At 29.6% G+C, this 17,954-nt stretch overlaps 1 protein-coding gene across 1 annotated transcript in view; it reads left to right on the forward strand.

Moving 5' to 3' along the window:
* The window catches only part of LOC141395412 (ras-related and estrogen-regulated growth inhibitor-like protein), a 90,222-nt gene extending 73,326 nt beyond the window's left edge, over window positions 1–16,896 (forward strand). The window contains exon 5 of the mRNA XM_073971227.1: window positions 16,362–16,896. Coding sequence (XP_073827328.1) covers window positions 16,362–16,682 — 321 coding nt within the window. The 3' untranslated portion in view covers window positions 16,683–16,896. The remainder of the gene's footprint in view (window positions 1–16,361) is intronic.
* The last annotated feature ends 1,058 nt before the right edge of the window (window positions 16,897–17,954 follow it).

The following is a 17,954-nucleotide window of genomic DNA, read 5'->3' on the forward strand; positions in this document are numbered from 1 at the left end:
AATTTATTTAATACCACCTTCGGCCAAAGAAGTCAAAAAAGTACACGGCTTAGATGGAGAAAAGTGGTTTGAAAATTTCTTATAAAATCCATGCCTTAACATTTGTTTTAAAAAATGCGTACCTTGATTTTTTTTTTAAAAAATTCTTTAACAAAGTGCCTTGAAAAATTCTTAGGAAAATCCATGCTTTGAAAAATTCCTAGGAAAATCCATGTTTTAAAAATTCTTAAAAAATCTATGCCTTGAAAAATTCTTAAGAAAATCCACGCCTTGAAAAATTCTTTAAAAAAATTGACGATTTAGATGAAATATTCTTTAGAAAATCTATTCCTTGAAAAAATTATAAAAAATCCACGTCTTCAGAGAGCCTTTGAAAATTCTTAAAAATCTATGCCTTAACAATTTTTTTAGAAATCTATGGCTGAAAAATTCGTTAAAAAAATTCACTACTTAGGTAATTTAGAGTGGCTTGAAAAATTCTTAAAAAAATTCGTATTTGAAAAAATTCTTAAAAAATCTATGCCTTGAAAAATTACTTAAAAATGCCAAGTCCTCGATAATTTAGAGTGGCTCGGACAATTCTTAAAAAAATCCATATTTGAAAAGTTCTTGAAAAATTCTTAAAAGAATACAAGTCTTTAGAGTGGCTTGCAAAATTCTTAAATATCTATGCCTTGAAAATTTTTTTAAAATTTTATGCCTGAAAAATTCTTTAAAAAAAAATTCACGACATAGATAATTTAGAGTGACTTGGAAAATTCTTAAAAAATCTGTATTTGAAAAAATTCTTAAAATATCTATGGCGTGAAAAATTATTTAAAAATTACAAGCCTTCGATAATTTGGAGTGGCTTGGAAAATTCTTAAAAAATCCATATTTGAAAAGTTCTTGAAAAATTCTTAAAAAAATCTATTCTTTGAAAAATTCTTAAAAAATCGACGTCTTTAGAGTGGGTTGGAAAATTCTTAAAAAATTCGTACTTGAAAAAATTCTTAAAAAATCGATGCCTTGAAAAATTACTTAAAAAATCCACGTCTTTAGAGTGGCTTGGAAAATTCTTAAAAAATTCGTATTTGAAAAATTCTTAAAAAAATGTATATAATTCAAAAATTCTTAAGAATATATGCCTTGATAAATTCTTTAAAAAATTCAACATTTAAGATATTTTAGAGTGGCTTGGAAAATTCTTAAAGAACTCCATATTTGAAAAATTCTTGAAAAATAAATTTTTTTAAAAAAATTCTTAAAAAAATATATATAATTCAAAAATTCTTAAGAATATATGCCTTGATAAATTCTTTAAAAAATTCAACATTTAAGATGTTTTAGAGTGGCTTGGAAAATTCTTAAACAAATCCATATTTGAAAAATGCTTAAAAATACATTTTTTAAAAAATTCTTAAAAAATATATATAATTAAAAAATTCTTAAAAATATATGCCTTGAAAAATTCTTTAAAAAATTCCACCTCTAAGATATTTTATAGTGGCTTGGAAAATTCTTAAAGAACTCCATATTTGAAAAATTCTTAAAAAAATCTACGCCTTCAAAAATTATTTAAAAAATTCCACACCTTTAGAGTGGCTTGGAAAATTCGCAAAGAATCCATGACGTGAAAAAATTCTTAAAAAATTCCACTACTTAGATAATTTCAATTAGCTTGGAAACTTCTTAAAAATCCATGACTTGAAAAAGCTTGGAAAATTCTTAAAAGAATTCATTGCTAGAAAAATTAAAAAAATGATGAGTGACTTGAAAAATTCTTAAAAAATCCACGCCATAGATGAGGAAGACTGCCTTGAAAAATTCTTAAAAATATCCATCCATGCCCTCAAAAATTCTTAAAAAATCCACGCCTTGAAAAATTCTTCAAAAAATGCACGCCTTGAAAAATTCTTCAAAAAATCCATGCCTTGAACAATTTTTTTAAAATATCTACGCCTTGAAAAATTCTTAAAAATATCCATGTCTTGAAAAATTCTTAAAAAATCTACGCCTTGAAAAATTCTTAAAAAAATCTAAGCCTTGAAAAATTCTTAAAATAATCTATGCCTTGAAAAATTCTTCAAAAAATCTATGCCTTGAAAAATTCTTAAAAAAATCTACGCCTTGAAAAATTCTTCAAAAATCTATGCCTTGACAAATTCTTAAATAATCTACGCCTTGAAAAATTCTTAAAAAAATATACGCCTTGAAAAATTCTGAAAAAAAATCTACGCCTTGAAAAATTCTTAAAAAATCTACGCCTTGAAAAATTCTTCAAAAATCTATGCCTTGACAAATTCTTAAATAATCTACGCCTTGAAAAATTCTTAAAAATATTCACGCCTTGAAAAATTCTTAAAAATATCCATGCCTTGAAAAATTCTCAAAAATATCCTTGCTTTGAAAAATTCTTACAAATATCCACGCCTTGAAAAATTGCCATCCTTAAAAAATTCTTCAAAATATCCATGCCTTGAAAAATTCTTAAAAATATCCATGCCTTGAAAATTTTTCAAAAATATTCACGCCTTAAAAAATTCTTAAAAATATCCTCAAAATATTCAGGCCTTGAAATTTTTTTCCAAATGTCCACGACTTGAAAAATATCAATGCCTTAAAAAATTCTAAAAAACATCCATGCCTTGAAAATATTTCAAAAATATCCATGCCTTGAAAAATTCTTAAAAATATCCATGCCTTGAAAAATTCTTAAAAATATTCATGCCTTGAAAAATTCTTCAAAAATATCCATGCCTTGAAAAATTCTCAAAAAGATCCATGCCTTAAAAAATTCTCAAAAATATCCATGCCTTGAAAAATTCTTAAAAATATCCATCCCTTAAAAATTTCTTAAAAATATCCATGCCTTGAAAAATTCTTAAACATATCCATGCCTGGAAAAATTCTTAAAAATATCCATGCCCTGAAAAATTCTTAAAAAAATCTACGCCTTGAAAAATTTTTAAAAAAAATCGACGCCTTGAAATATTTTTAAAAAAGTCTACGCCTTGAAAAATTCTTAAAAAAATCTAAGCCTTGAAAAATTCTTAAAAAAATCTCCGCCTTGAAAAATTCTTGAAAATATCCATGCCTTGAAAAATTCTCAAAAATATCCATGCCTTGAAAAATTCTTAAAAAAATCTACGCCTTGAAAATTTTTTAAAAAAATCTACGCCTTGAAAAGTTCTTAAAAAAATCTCCGCCTTGAAAAATTCTTAAAAATATCCATGCCTTGAAAAATTCTTAAAAAAATCTACGCCTTGAAAAATCTTTAAAAAAATCTACGCCTTGAAAAATTCTTAAAAAATCTACGCCTTGAAAAATTCTTAAAAAAATCTACGCCTTGAAAAATTCTTAAAAAAATCTACGCCTTGAAAAATTCTTAAAAAAATCTACGCCTTGAAAAATTCTTAAAAAAATCTACGCCTTGAAAAATTCTTAAAAAAATCTACGCCTTGAAAAATTCTTAAAAAAAAATTCCACGCCTTTAGAGTGGCTTGTAAAATTCTCAAAAAAATCCTTACTTGAAAAATTCTTAAAGAATTCCACAACTTAGATAATTTAAATTAGCTTGGAAAGTTTTTAAAAAATCCATGACTTGAAAAAATCTTAAAAGAATTCACTGCTAGAAAAATTAAAAAATAAACATACATTATATGGGGAAGAGTGGCTTGAAAATTCTTAAAAAATCCACGCCATAGATGAGGAAGAGTGGCTTGAAAAATTCTTAAAAATATCCATGCCTTAACAATTTCTTAAAAATATCCATGCCCTAAAAAAAAATCTTAAAAATATCTGCGCCTTAAAAGTTTCTTAAAAATACCCATGCCCTCAAAAATACTTAAAAAATCCACGCCCTAATTGCGGAAGAGTGGCTTGAAAAATTCTTAAAAATATCCATGCCCTAAACAATTATAAAAAATTTCCATACCTTAAAAAAATCCTTCAAAATGTCCACGCCTTGTACAATTTTTCAAAAAATCCATGCCTTGAATTTTTTTTAAAATATCCACGCCTTAAAAAATTCTTAAGAATATCCAGCCTTCAAAATTCTTCAAAATCTCCATGCCTTAAAAAATTCTTAAAAATATCCATGCCTTGAAAAATTCTTAAGTATATCCATGCCTTGATAAATTCTTAAAAATATCCATGTCTTAAAAAATTCTTAAAAATATCCATGGCTTCCAAAATTCTTAAAAATATCCATGTCTTGAAAAGTTCTTAAAAATATGCATGCCTTGAAAAATTCTCAAAAACATCCATGCCTTGAAAAATTCTCAAAAATATCCATGCCTTGAAAATTTCTTAAAAATATCCATGTCTTGAAAAATTCTTAAAAAAATCCATGCCTTGAAAAATTCTTAAAAACATCCAAGCCTTAAAAAAAATCTTAAAAATATCCATGTCTTCAAATTTATTCAAAATATCCGCGCCTTGAAAAATTCTTCACGTCGTCTACGTCTTAGATGTAGGGAATAGAGTGGCATGAATATTTCTTAAAAACATTTTTAGAAAAATACAAGCCATAGATGGGTGAAAAGTGTCTTGACAAATACTTAAAAAATGATTGGAATTTCCTCTGTTTCTCCCCAAATTCCATAAATTAGAAAATACTCGCGCATGTGGAACTCTTCATTATGGAACTCTTCATTATAGGGGGGCGTATGCATCATGGTATCAATTATACGACAAATGATTTTGAAATGTCAATAAACAAAATTGAGCATTTAAAACATATTTAAGGGCTGATTAAAACATATTTAAAGGCAGATTAGGATGAAGTGAATAATTCTATTAGAAGAAAAGCTTATATTTTTTTTATAAACATTTAAATATTTCCCACAACCATGCGAGTCACTACTGATTTTGTCGTCCTTCTTTACTTTGTACATATTTTTATTACAAAAAAATATTTTTTAATTTCTTAAACAAATATTTAAAAAAGTTGTTTAAATCTCTGAGGAATTGCTTTCATAAAAATATTTTTATTTACAAAATAGATTTTTATTAATTTTTTTCATGGTGGTATTTTTTGTATAAGTTTTTTTTCTAAAATGTGTTTATTTAACCAATTTAAATATTTTTACCGACTAATAAAAATCTAAATAAATGGTTTTTTAAATTGTAAAATAAAATCGTGGTGCCCATGTTGTAAAGCAAAACCTCTTGAAACAAAACGAAAATTTAAAAATTGACCTTCAGCTCAGCGCATAGTATTTGTTGGTATAACCCATAATAAAGCGGCCAGTGAAATCAAAACAAAAAAACGAAAAAAAATAATTTTGAAAAAAAAAACTATAAAAATGCCATAAAATTTAGTTTCTCCTACAATTTACCCCGGTTAAAGCAGCAGGGTGAAGTAACATTGAAATTGGCTTAATGCTTGCAGCACTTGAGGTATTTTAAACAAAAATGAAAAAAAAGAAAAATGAGAACATGACCTTTTCAGCCTTGGACTAATTGTGGTCACATACTATTGGCATATTGATATGTATATACATTTCAAACACAACAGGTAGGCCCAGGAATGTTGTGTAAATGAAGAAATTCAAACGCTAGAAATATGAAATATGAGGGAAAATAATTGCCATAAAAAATAAAATTTATGTATGAGAAAATATTCTTGAAAAGTGTCGTTCAACTTGTTGATGATAGCTAGCTGATGGTGGTTGTGCTCCAGTTATTTTGTAAAATTTTTACAAAAAAATATCAACAAAACAAAATCAAACATTTTTTCTTAAACAAAAAACTTAATTAACCATAACACAAAAATAAAACAAATACAAATATATGTATAATAGCCAGCCTAATATATGTATTGGGGGGTCTTGAATATTTTCAAGATGAAAAATCATTGTTTTTTGTGCTTTGCAGACTATCGGCGACTTATTTCCTCCTTGAAACATGGCGCGTGGTATTTTGTGATTTTTCTCAATTTGTTTTTTTTTCGGATTCTTGGTGAACACATATTCGCCATAGCTGCTGGCTATTGAAACTATTTTGTTTAGCTCTTCTAAACGCAACGTGTGGTAAAGTGGCCAAAATGGGTGGCGTACGCTTTCAAATAAGACATTGAATTTTCAAAAAAAATAAAAAATTAAATACAAAAAATTGTGCGGTGCCATCACATACTTTACAATTAATGTAAGATGCAAATGTAGGTGGGTATGTTCTGGAAAATTTGTTTCTGTGCCAAGAAAAAGATGATATCCCCTGGTAAAAAAAAAAATATTTTCAAAATTGTGGCACAATTATTAGCAAATGGAAGCAATTAAATTACACATTTGACAACAAGAATTACTAGATACACCTACATTCAGGAGCATGCAGGTCACCCAGGAGTCGATTGGTTAATTTCAATGTCAACATATTTGGACACCTATATAAATTGGTAGTCAGCTGGGATTTTGGGTAAAATATATCTTTTTTTTTTTGACAAAACTATGACAAACAAAGCTTACAATATTGACACATTTCTCAAAAAATTACACGTTTAACAAAATATTTTGGAGAGAGAAAAAAATAAAAACAAGGTGGGCGTATAAGTAACGACAACACGTATTCGTACCTCTGTCAGTTTTGTTTTACTCTTCATTTATCAAGTGTTTTTTTCAAAAATTGAAAAATATACTTTTGCGGTCTAATTTTTTTTTAATTTTTCAATTTCAAATTTAAAAAATGGACACCAAAATAGGTAGTCATCTGGGCTTTTTAGGTGGCCTAGTATTGGATAGTATTCTTAGTCCCAATTTACATTAGGCGAGTTTACTTGCGGCAATTGTCAGTTTGTTGGTGAGAGAGGGTGGTGAGAGGCAAAGGGTTACCATATGCCTCACCTCTCTCTCCAACAAACTGACAATTGCCGCAAGTAAACTCGCCTAATGTAAATTGGGACTTAGATATGTTTGTATATATAAAATATTTCCAAATTTTTTAACCAAAATTATGACAATTAACTTTCAATATTGGCACACATTTCATAGAGAACAATTACAAATTGAACCAAATATTTTGTCGTGAAAAAATAGAAACAAGGTGGGTGTATAAGTAACGACAACACTTATTCGCACTATTGTCAATTTCTATTTCACTTGTCATTTATCAAGGTAATTGGTTCCAAGTGCTTCTGTTTATACTTTCCGCAAACTAAACTATGTCAATTATTGACCACTCAACACACTTTAAATAATAATAAATTATTTAGAATTTTTTCGTTTTGTTTTACCTTAAAGTCATTGAAACTCAATGACCTAAATTTTTGTGCTCTAAGAAAAAAAAAAAAATGGTATGGTATGCGTTTGCTGAAATGAAATATTACCATGCTAATATTTATTTCAAATGCTAAAATAAAGTATTTTAGTTATAGCTAAATTAAACAAAAACAATACATAATCCTCAGAAAAAATGTATATGTACACAAAAACAATGGCAGTGAAAAAGATTTTCCCTTATATAACAAAATTTTTTCTTGATGGAGGTCATCACCCAACATTTTATAGCTTTTTTAGAGCCTAGGACAAAATAAAGCATAGACATGTTGAATGGTTTCTCTTTGTTTTTTTTTTTTTTTTTTTTTTTTGCAATGGAGAAGAAGACACATTCATGATATAGGAAGTCTTAACTGGCGCCACACAAATTATCATCCAATAATAAATCATGATTTTATGTCAATCGTAGGACAGGGTAATTTATTAAAAAATTTTTTTTTTATTAAAGAGAAACCTAAAGAATTTTAAATTCAAAGAAAATCAATAATATTTTTTGGAACATATCACAAAAAATTTCCATTAATTAGAAAAACATACAAATAAATAAGGTAGGCGTATAAGTGATGATAAAACGTATTCACACCACCGGACCAGCAGAGGTCAAATAAAATTTCGGCAAATTTAAAAATCAAAGTAATAAAAAATTAATAAAAAAAACAATTATTTTTATAACAGAGCCAAACAATTTATAATAATTAGAAAAAATACAAAGACATAAGGTAGGAGCATAAATGACGACAAAAATTGGCTTGAAAAAATTCTTAAAACAATTACATCTTAAAAAAATCTTTAAGAAAATCCATCCCTTAAAAAAATGTTAAAACTACCCATGCCTTAAAAAACTCCTAAAAAATCCATGACTTGAAAAATTCTTTCAAAATATCCATGCCTAACAAATTCTAAAAAATAACCATGCCCTGAAAAATTCTTAAAAAAATCCAGGGCTTAAATGGGGACTAGTAGCTTGAAAATTTCTTGAAAATCCATGCCTTAAAAAATTCTTTAAATAATCCAATCCTTGAAAAAATCCTAAAAAATCCATGCCTTGAAAAATTCTTTAAAAAATCCATGCCTTGAAAAATTGTTTTAAACAAATGCAAAAATCCATGTCTTGAGAAATGCTTAAAAAAATCATTGCCTTAAAAACTGCATAGAAAAGTCCATGTATTGAAGAAATTTTTTAAAAAATTCCACGTTTTCTATGGAGAAGAGTAGCTTGAAAAATTCTTCAAAACTCCCTGTCTTGAAAAATCCTTAAAAAATCCATGCCTTGAAAAAAATCCTAAAAAATTCATGCCTTGAAAAATACTTTAAAAAATCGATGCCTTAAAAAATTCTTTTAAAGAAATCCAAAAATCCATGCCTTGAAAAATTAATAAAAAAATCCAAGCCTTAAAAAATTCTTAAACAAATCCCAACCTTGAAAAATGCTTTAAAAAAATCTATGTTTACAAAAAATCTTTAAAAAATTCACGTCTTTGATGAAGAAGAGTAGCTTGCCAAGCCATGCCTTGAAAAATTCTTTAAAAGGTGCACGGCTTAGATGAGGAAGAACGGCTTCAAATTTTCTTAAAAAAATCCATACCTAAAAAAATTTTTAAAAACAATCCATGCCTTAACAAATTCTTAAAAAATCCATAACTTGAAAAATTCTTTTAAAGAAATTCAAAAATCCATGCCTTGAAAAATTAATAAAAAAACCCAAGCCTTAAAAAATTCTTAGACAAATCCCAACCTTGAACAAGTAAAAAAGTATCAGTCGGCTTTGCCGTCAGAGATATACCCTCAGCCTGTGCAAATTGAAACACTTTTTTCACAAAAAACGTATGTATTTAGGGGGTCGTATGAACCGACAAAAATGTTGATTAGGATTAAAGTTCAAACATTTTGCGGAAAAGGTACTTAAAGGAATGGACCGACATAGACCATGGGGGTGCCATTGGGGGTTTTTACACCCTTCGGGCTGTTTTCTCAAGAAGTATGGACTTGCCCCTGAAACAACTTTTACCATCGTAATTGAGGCAGCGAATGTAAGTTGCTTCAACAAAAATCAAAGTGATTCAATAGCAGGTCTTAAAGTGAACTTATCCAAAATTTTGTGTGGGAGGTACGGGATGGAGTGGACAAATTTAGTCCATATTCGAACCTGATCTATATCTGGTAGATATTATGAGAATGTGTAAAGTATGGACCAAATCGGTCACTCCCATCAAGAGTTATCGTGCGCACAATTTTTCCGAATATTTTTGAACTTTTGTGGGGTAGGTACCTGAAGGAGTGGACCGATATGGCTTATCTACGAACTTAAAGTAAGTTTGGAAACAATATTACGAAGGCCAAATTTTGGCCGGAATCGGCATTTCCGTTCGAGAATTATCTTGCGCTTCCACCCATAAACATGGTGTCATAGGGTTTGTTTTTCAACTTTCAGGCTATTGTTTTTCAGGAAGTATGGACTTGCCCCTGAGGAAACTTGTACCTTCGTATAGTGGACATTGAATACAAGATCTTACAACAAAATTCAAGGCGATTCGATAGCAGGTCCTAAACTGAACTTTTCCGAAATTTTTCCGAACATTTTCGAACTTTTGTGGGGGAGGTACCGGAAGGAGAGGACCGATATAATCCATCTTTGAACTTGAACTAAGTTTGGAAAAAAATATTACGAACACACGGTGTCATAGGGTTTTTTTAAACTTTCAGGCTATTTTCTCAGGAATTATGGACTTGCCCCTAATGAAACTTACAGCGTCGTATAGAGGACAGCGAATACAACTTGTGTAAACAAAAATCAAAGCGATTCGAGACCAGGTCCTAAACTGAACTTTTCCGAAATTTTGTGTGAAAGGTACCCGAAGGAGTGGACCGATTGAGTCCATATTGGAACCTCATCTAAGTTTAGAAGAAATTATACGATGTGCAAAGTATGGACCAAATCGGTTATTCCCTACAAGAGTTATCGTGCGCACAAGTTTTGCGGCAATTTTTGAACATTTGTGGGGGAGGTACCTGAAGGAGTGGACCTATATGGCCCATCTTCGAACTTAAATCGAATCTGGACAAAATATTTCGATACCCAAAATTTGAACCGAATCGATTGATCCGTTCGAGAGTTATCGTGCGCACCAGCCAGCCAGACAGACAGACGGACGGACATTGCTAGATCTACTCAAAATTGTCTGAAACGGATATCGTACAAACATACTTGGGGTCTAAAACCATTATTTCGATGAGGCACATTTTTGGTCGTATCAAAGTGTAAATACCCTCTTTAGCCTAAAGGCTGAGGGTATAAAAATGCATTAAAAAACCTACGTCTTCAAAAATTCTTTAAAAAAAATGCACGCCTTTGATGAGGAAGAGTAGCTTGACAAGCCATGCCTTGACAAATTCTTTAAAAAGCGCACGACTTAGATGAAGAAGTGCGGCATAAAATTTTCTTAAAAAATTCCATACCTTAAAAAATTCTTAAAAACAATCTATGCCTTGAAAAATTCTCAAAAAATTCATGCCTTAACAAATTCTTTAAAAAATTAAAAGAATTTCACGCCTTTGATGGAGAAGAGTAGCTTGAAAAATTCTTAAAAAAAAATCCAAGCCTAAAAAATCTTAAAAAATCCATGCCATGAAAATTCTTAAAAAAAATCTAAGCCATAAAAATTTTCAAAAAAATCCATGCCTTCAAGAAATTTTTTAGATAATCTATGTCTTGAAAAATTCTTAAAAAAAAATCCACGCTTTCGATGGAGTAAAGTAGCTTAAAAAATTCTTCAAAAATCCATGCATTGAAAAAGGCATATAAAAATCCATTCCCTGAATAATTCTTAAAAAAATCCATGCTTTGAAAAATTATTTGAAAAAAATCTAGCCTTAAAAATTCTTAAAAAATTCTACGCTTTCTTTTTTAATTAATTTCTCGTTGGAAATCGAGCTTTATGATCAATGATGCATCTGAAAAAGGAAAGCCGACGAATCAAACCCACACACCCACCACTATGTGTCATGACATGTTTCGCCTTTGGTAATGAAGGCTCCTCAGACATATCGAATGTGGGACGGTTTCGCTATCATCTAACTTTTACTCTTTCAAATGCATATTTTTTTACAACTCTGTATTGTTCTGTAATTGTATGGCTCTCATGACAAACGCTTAGCGTAGTCTTTGAAAGTTATGAGTTTGGTTCTGAACGCTTTCGATGGAGAAGAATAGCTATAAAAAATTCACGCCTTCGATGCCTTGAAAAATTCTTAAAAAACCAAACCTCTGATACAAAAGAGTGGATTCAAAATCTTTTAAAAATCCACGCCTTTAATGGAGAAGAAAAATTCAAACAAAAAATCTATGCCTTGACAAATTTTTCAAAAATATTCCACACCTTAGTTGGAGAAGAGTGTCTTGAAAATTCTTATAGAAATCTATGACTTGAAAAATCCGTAAAATTGACATATTTTTTATCAAAAGTTTTAAAATAAAAAATCAATAATTTGTTTTAACAGATATAAACAAATTGTACCATATAGAAAAATACTAATAAAAAAGGAAGGGGCGTGTAATTGATAATAACACGTATTCGCATAACTGGCCAATCAGAGATAAGATCAAATGTTGGAAAATACATTAATTTTTTACAAATGACACATTCATGAAGATTAGAAATTGAAAAAAAATTGTCTTTTATATTTTTTATTAGAAAATTCATAAAAACAAAGGGGCGCATAAGTTATGACAGCACGTATACGGAGTACTTGACATTACGGACACAAAATCAATATTTTGTAAAATTGTGTTTACTGGGAGAAAAATTTAGCTCTGAGTGTGATCTTTATTTGCCGGTCGTAAATGGCAATCCTTTGCCTCACGCTGTCTTCCTAAAGAAAAAATAAAATATTTTTTTTTCCAAAAGCCCAATAAAAAAATTTTCTTTATCTTTTTATTTATTTAAGTAAATCATTAAAATTGAATTTAAAATTATGTTTAATTTCTAAAAAACCTAGGGGCGTATAAGTTATGACAAAACGTATACGCCGTATTGGACATTAGGAGCTGAAATTTAGTATTTATTAAAATTGTAGTATATTTTGCTGTGAGAAAGTCGGCCAATGAGAGAAAAAGTTAGCTCTTACTTTGATTTTATAAAGGGAAAAGATTTACCCAACCTTTATATACATACGAGTATTTATAGATATATTCGCAATAAAGAAAAACAAAATCATGGTCAAGGTTACAGTCCGTAAAACAAAGTTAGCTCTGTGGACACTAATCATTGAAAATAGTATATGCGGAAAACCAGATTTTTTATGACAATTTCCAGTTTATCGTTGATAGATTGTGTTGAGAGGTAAAGCGTGTTCATATGTCTCATCTTCTCTTCATCCAAATGACAACTGCCACATGGAAAATTGGCTTAAGTAAATCTGTAATGTACTGACTGTAGCAAAATGGGAAGAAATATGTATTTGAGATATTTATCGTATTCGCAGGCAAAATATTCTAATACCCATATTTACAATCTGAATACTTTATTACATAATTCTCGACGATGTTATTTATTGTTTAAATATTCCGCCTACACGTATGAATCATCAAATTATATTACTCACACAGTTCTCTTAATTATAAAGATAGCTTTAAAGTAAAGCAAAAACTAGTACAATATCAAGATTATTTCCTATCATTCTACAAAGACATAAAATAGTAAATGCATAATCCAGTTACATTTCAATATTCAAGCATAGATGGCGTTTATGTATAACAGACAATTAACAGAGCACAACAGAAACAAAAGCGTACACAAATGTGAAATATGTTAAATATAACATAACTGTCACACTTTGGCACGTAACACTATATTAGACCCCCAGCGCCATCTGCCGATATATTATATGTCTTTGTATTCTACAAATTTCAAGTACAGATGGCGTTATAAGATTCATCAGATTCATATACGATCGTTATGTTAACTCAGTCAAATATATGCATAGACACTGAAGATATAAACCATATGAGATCGAAAAAAAGAGAACCTCTGTTACATATGTTTACCAAGGCCGGAATTTTTATACCTTGAAATCTCGTAGTAATTCAGAAAATTAGGAAAGCAAAACAAAATATCCCTTATTTCTTTCCAAGACATGAACCTTATAACATTAAAATAACCCAGGCGGTAGGTAAATACTTTTTCCGAAACGAGGTTAACTTACTAATCAAATAGCCCTTAGATATTGTATAAAAAATCTTTTAAAACTAATGATAAATTTGAAGTTGTGGGCGCCATAACAAAAATAGAAAAACTTTACAAATATTTGAACTCTTCTATTAAATTAACGATTGCGTTCTTTACATGCAATAGTAACTTTTTTTAATCATTTGTTAATTAGGTAAGGAGTGAGAGTTACTTAAAAGTTTGAAGTATAGATGGCGTTCTAACCAATTTTGGTTTTTGAATTCACTTATCATCTAAATCACTGATAGATAGATGTAAATATAAGATGAGAACAATTTTTCCATAAAATTTTTGACTCAAAAGCTGCCTCGCCTGCTTGCCGTGCTTTGCTGCATCATTTCTGACATAACAAAAATAAAAGAATAAAGAAGAAAAGGGCAACCTAGTTCGAAGGCGAGGCAGCTTATGTACCCAGGCCTTTAGGTAGCCCCTATACTACACAAGAAAACGCACAATACTAATGATAAAGGTGAAATGTAGGTGGAGCCATAACAAAATTAGAATAAAATATTTTGTAGAATTAATAGAAATTCGAAGTAAAGAAGATGGTATACATAAAATACTACACTCCAATACTCACACTTTTAAATAATTTTAAATGGGAATGAATGACTTACTTATCAATTTCAATTACAGATGGCGAAAATATCAAAAACCTATTTTTTATGTCAGCCACTCATCAACTAACCCATTCTCATACAGTAGAATAGCTATAATTTATACCCCGATAAATTGAAAGCGGTTTTTTCATTTTTAATTCCTATAATTGAAAAATATGTAAGATACATTGGGTTACGAATTTATAGGGATACAGGTTAAAGACATAAACCGAATGAGAATGAGATTTTTCTTTATTTGACCTTTAGAGAAGATTTTTCTTGTTGTTTTTTTATTGTTGGGTTTCAGAATTTAATTTTTGTCTTCAAATATTTGAATAGCAACAAAATGTTTTACAGTTGGTATGAAATTGATTAGCTGCTGGCGGAGGTAGGGAAGACTATCGTTTCAGCTGTCACCAAACAACTTCATCAGTTCCCTTTGCCGCCGACTCTGCATCGATAAACAAGTCATTAAGCACAATAAGAAATTATTTACTAAATATTTGAAGACAACAAAATATTTGTTTTTGGCTGAAATAAACACACATGATAGAAGATTTTTCTTTCGTATATTATTTAAATATTCCGCCCAAAAGTATGCTAAATGTATATATCTTTCATATTATCTTCTTATACTGCAAACCTCTTTCAAATATAGATGGCGATAAACCAATTTTTAAAGTATTCAGAATTTCTACTTTTGAACACTTCTACTGAATCATGCTCTACCTTAAAGCACTAATAAATTTATTTATTTCTAGATAAAAAAATCTCTAACCAACTTTTTTACAACCTTTGAACAATTTTAATTTTATTGCTAATCACAGGTCAATATTCTCAACATACAATTATTTCGAAACCTAAGCAAAAGTTTATGAAATTTTTGATTTTTTTCCTAAGAAAACCACACAACTCATATTGGCCGAATGATTGATATTAATTCAAAGGGGTTGCATGATTGATGTAATCCAATCACAAATCAATCATACTAAGACAGTTCTCTATAAGGTCCAATTTAAAGGTTATGATCTCAAAATCGAATAAAGAAAAACTGGTTTAAATTAAAAAGAAGCAAAAATAGGATTACATAAAAGTTCAATGTATCATCATAAACTTATGATTCATAACGAAAAAAAATAGTTTTTAAATTTAGAGAGCCCAAAGCTTTATTGATTACATAAAGGGACATAGGTCATTGATGATTTTATATAAACAGATACAATTTTGGTATGTGATATCTAATTCAATTTTGTGAAGTTTAGGTTTTATTGTTTATTTACACAGACACACATGATTGCCATGACCATGTATGGGTTTAATAACACATCTTCTTGATTTTATTTATTTATTTTCTTTGTTTTTCTTGATATGTGTGTACAAAAAAGGCCAATAAGACATTTCACAAAACCTTAACACATAAAATCAATCAATTGATCAATGTCCCATAAACACCCACAACAACAAATTTAGTTTTTCAACATTTTTTTTGTTTTTTTTTTTTTTTGAAAATAAATCATAACATTTATTGTGCAATGTTTACACGTACAAAACCAATTCATTTCTACGATTTCTGTCTTTTTTGTTTGCCTGCAAGCTAAACAACAACAACAAACTAAAAATGAAAATTCTGTTTCATAATGAAAGTATATTTTTCAATCAATTTTGATGTTTTCGATTTTCCAATGTTTTATGGTTGGACAGACGGACTATGGAAAAGAAATTACGATAGCACAAAAAAGAGATTTATTTTTAAACTCAAAATTTGTTTTTTTGAGTTTATTTTTAGTTTAGCCCTCTTCCATTTCATTATATGGCTTTCTTTGCTTTCTTTTTAGTCTATACTAAGTGAAAGAAAATTTAAAAATATACTTTTTAATTTTTATGTTTGCCATTTGGGTGCCATAAGCCAAGTAATGGCAAATTCTTTGCATATAATTGTTGTGTTTATGTTTAGTTTGGTTGTTGTTTTTGTTGTAGAAATTTAATTATTTTTCTATTTTTTCTGTCTAAGTGAACAAAAAATACAAAATTAGTCATCTTCTCGTGGCAAACGATGTACGTCATTGGATGGAGCAGGAGAAAGTAAAGTAGAAATAAATGTTATTAACATGGTGAGGGTTTTATTTGGTATAAATAAACACTGAACTGGCATAGGGGCGTATGACTGATATTAATTGGAGGAAAGGGAGGGCGTATGAGAAATGTTATTAAATAAAATCAAACATACTCAGAGGTCCGCATTTAAAAATATTACTAATTTCTTCATCTCTTTTTTTTCATTTTAGGTCCACGAAAAAGAAGGTGCCGCCCTAGCCGCTGCCAGCTCCATTGGCTTCTGTGAAGTTTCGGTAGCCGAATACACACCCACCCTATATAAAGCATTCGAAAAGCTCATCATTGACTCCCGAGCCCGTCCCCAAAAACAAAATCGCAAATTCTCTGTGAGTAAAATGTTGGGTACACTGATAGGCAACAACAGCTATAGCCAAAAGTCATTGGGTCCCATTAATCATCAGGGCACGGTGGTGCCCTGCCACAAAGGAGAATTGCACAAGTCGCGTGTCTTAAAAAGGCGTCAAGGTTTCACAGCCACAACTAGTCTGTGACCAGCACGTGAAGATAGTTGGTAAACACAAAAAACAACAACACCACAATAATGGAACCTGAATAGCACCCGCATAACATAAGCTCAAGAAAAATCAATTACAATTAAGAAGAAGAAGAAGACGTAGAAGAAGATACGTAACTACAAGGAACTAACAGGACAACAAACCAAAAAAGTAAACCAAAAACTAATTTTAGTAAGAAAAAAAAACAAAATGAGAGATTTTTATATATATAAAACAAATTTATTAACCCTAAGCCATAATTGATTTTGTAATTATGGTAGCCAAAAACAAAAGAAAATTGGGCCCAAAAACCTAAAGCTTAAAAGATAACTAGGAAAAAAACGCGCTAGATTACTATTATTAATTGCTTAGAAACTAAGAATTAGTTATTAAATGGAAAGCAAAGAATTTTGAAATATTTTTGTAGCTAAGACAAGGAATTTAAATTAAAAAAAAATACAAATATGAAAATTAGTTAGGTATTGAAATTGGGTACAGACAAAATATTTAAAAACATTATATTATTAAAATAAAAATTAAGGGAAAATTTTTGTTATAGAGGTATCTCAAAAAAAAAAAAAAAAAAAATATGTGAAAATATCCTTCAGAATTCAAAAGGAAAAATTAAAAAAATGAAGGTTTGTTCTAAAGATCCCCGACCCTTTAAGAGGCCATTAATGGAGAACAAGTGGGGCTACAAAGCTTAAGAGAGAAGTACCAAAGTCTCCTCCTCTCTCTCTCTGCCTTTCACAAATGTTTGGCAATTTAAAAAAAAAAATCAGAAGCTGACAGAAGCTGAAGCTTGTAAATTCTGTTGTCATAAAGACCTGATGTGGAGTTAGAGTCTTGGTTCCAAAGGACAAAATATTTGCTAAGGGGTCCTCTTAATATTGGTCTTTGACATGAGATCGATGTTTCAACGTATTCTGGCCCAAATTAAATTTCTTTCAATTGAGCCCCATTTTAAAGAGAAACCTCAAAGCAAATGTGCTATTAAAAAATATACAAAATATATGGCAAGGGATGGAGTTAGGACTTTCAGTCTGAAGGAGAAAAAATTTGTTTAAGGGTCCTCTCAATATCTCTCCTTAACATAAGGCATATAAGAGAAGTACCAAAGCCTGCTCTCTCCGATTTTCACAAACATTTGTCTAATTAAAAAAAATCAGAAATTGATATTTGAAATAAATCCTTGAGCAGTAACGGCATGGAGTAAAGTTCGAGCTTCGGATCCAAAGGACACAATGTTTACTAAAGGGTCCTTGTCAT

The sequence above is a fragment of the Musca autumnalis genome, unplaced genomic scaffold (genome assembly GCF_047663935.1).
Source record: "Musca autumnalis isolate F117 unplaced genomic scaffold, ASM4766393v1 scaffold_2, whole genome shotgun sequence".
In the NCBI taxonomy this organism is placed as follows: Eukaryota; Metazoa; Arthropoda; class Insecta; order Diptera; family Muscidae; genus Musca; species Musca autumnalis.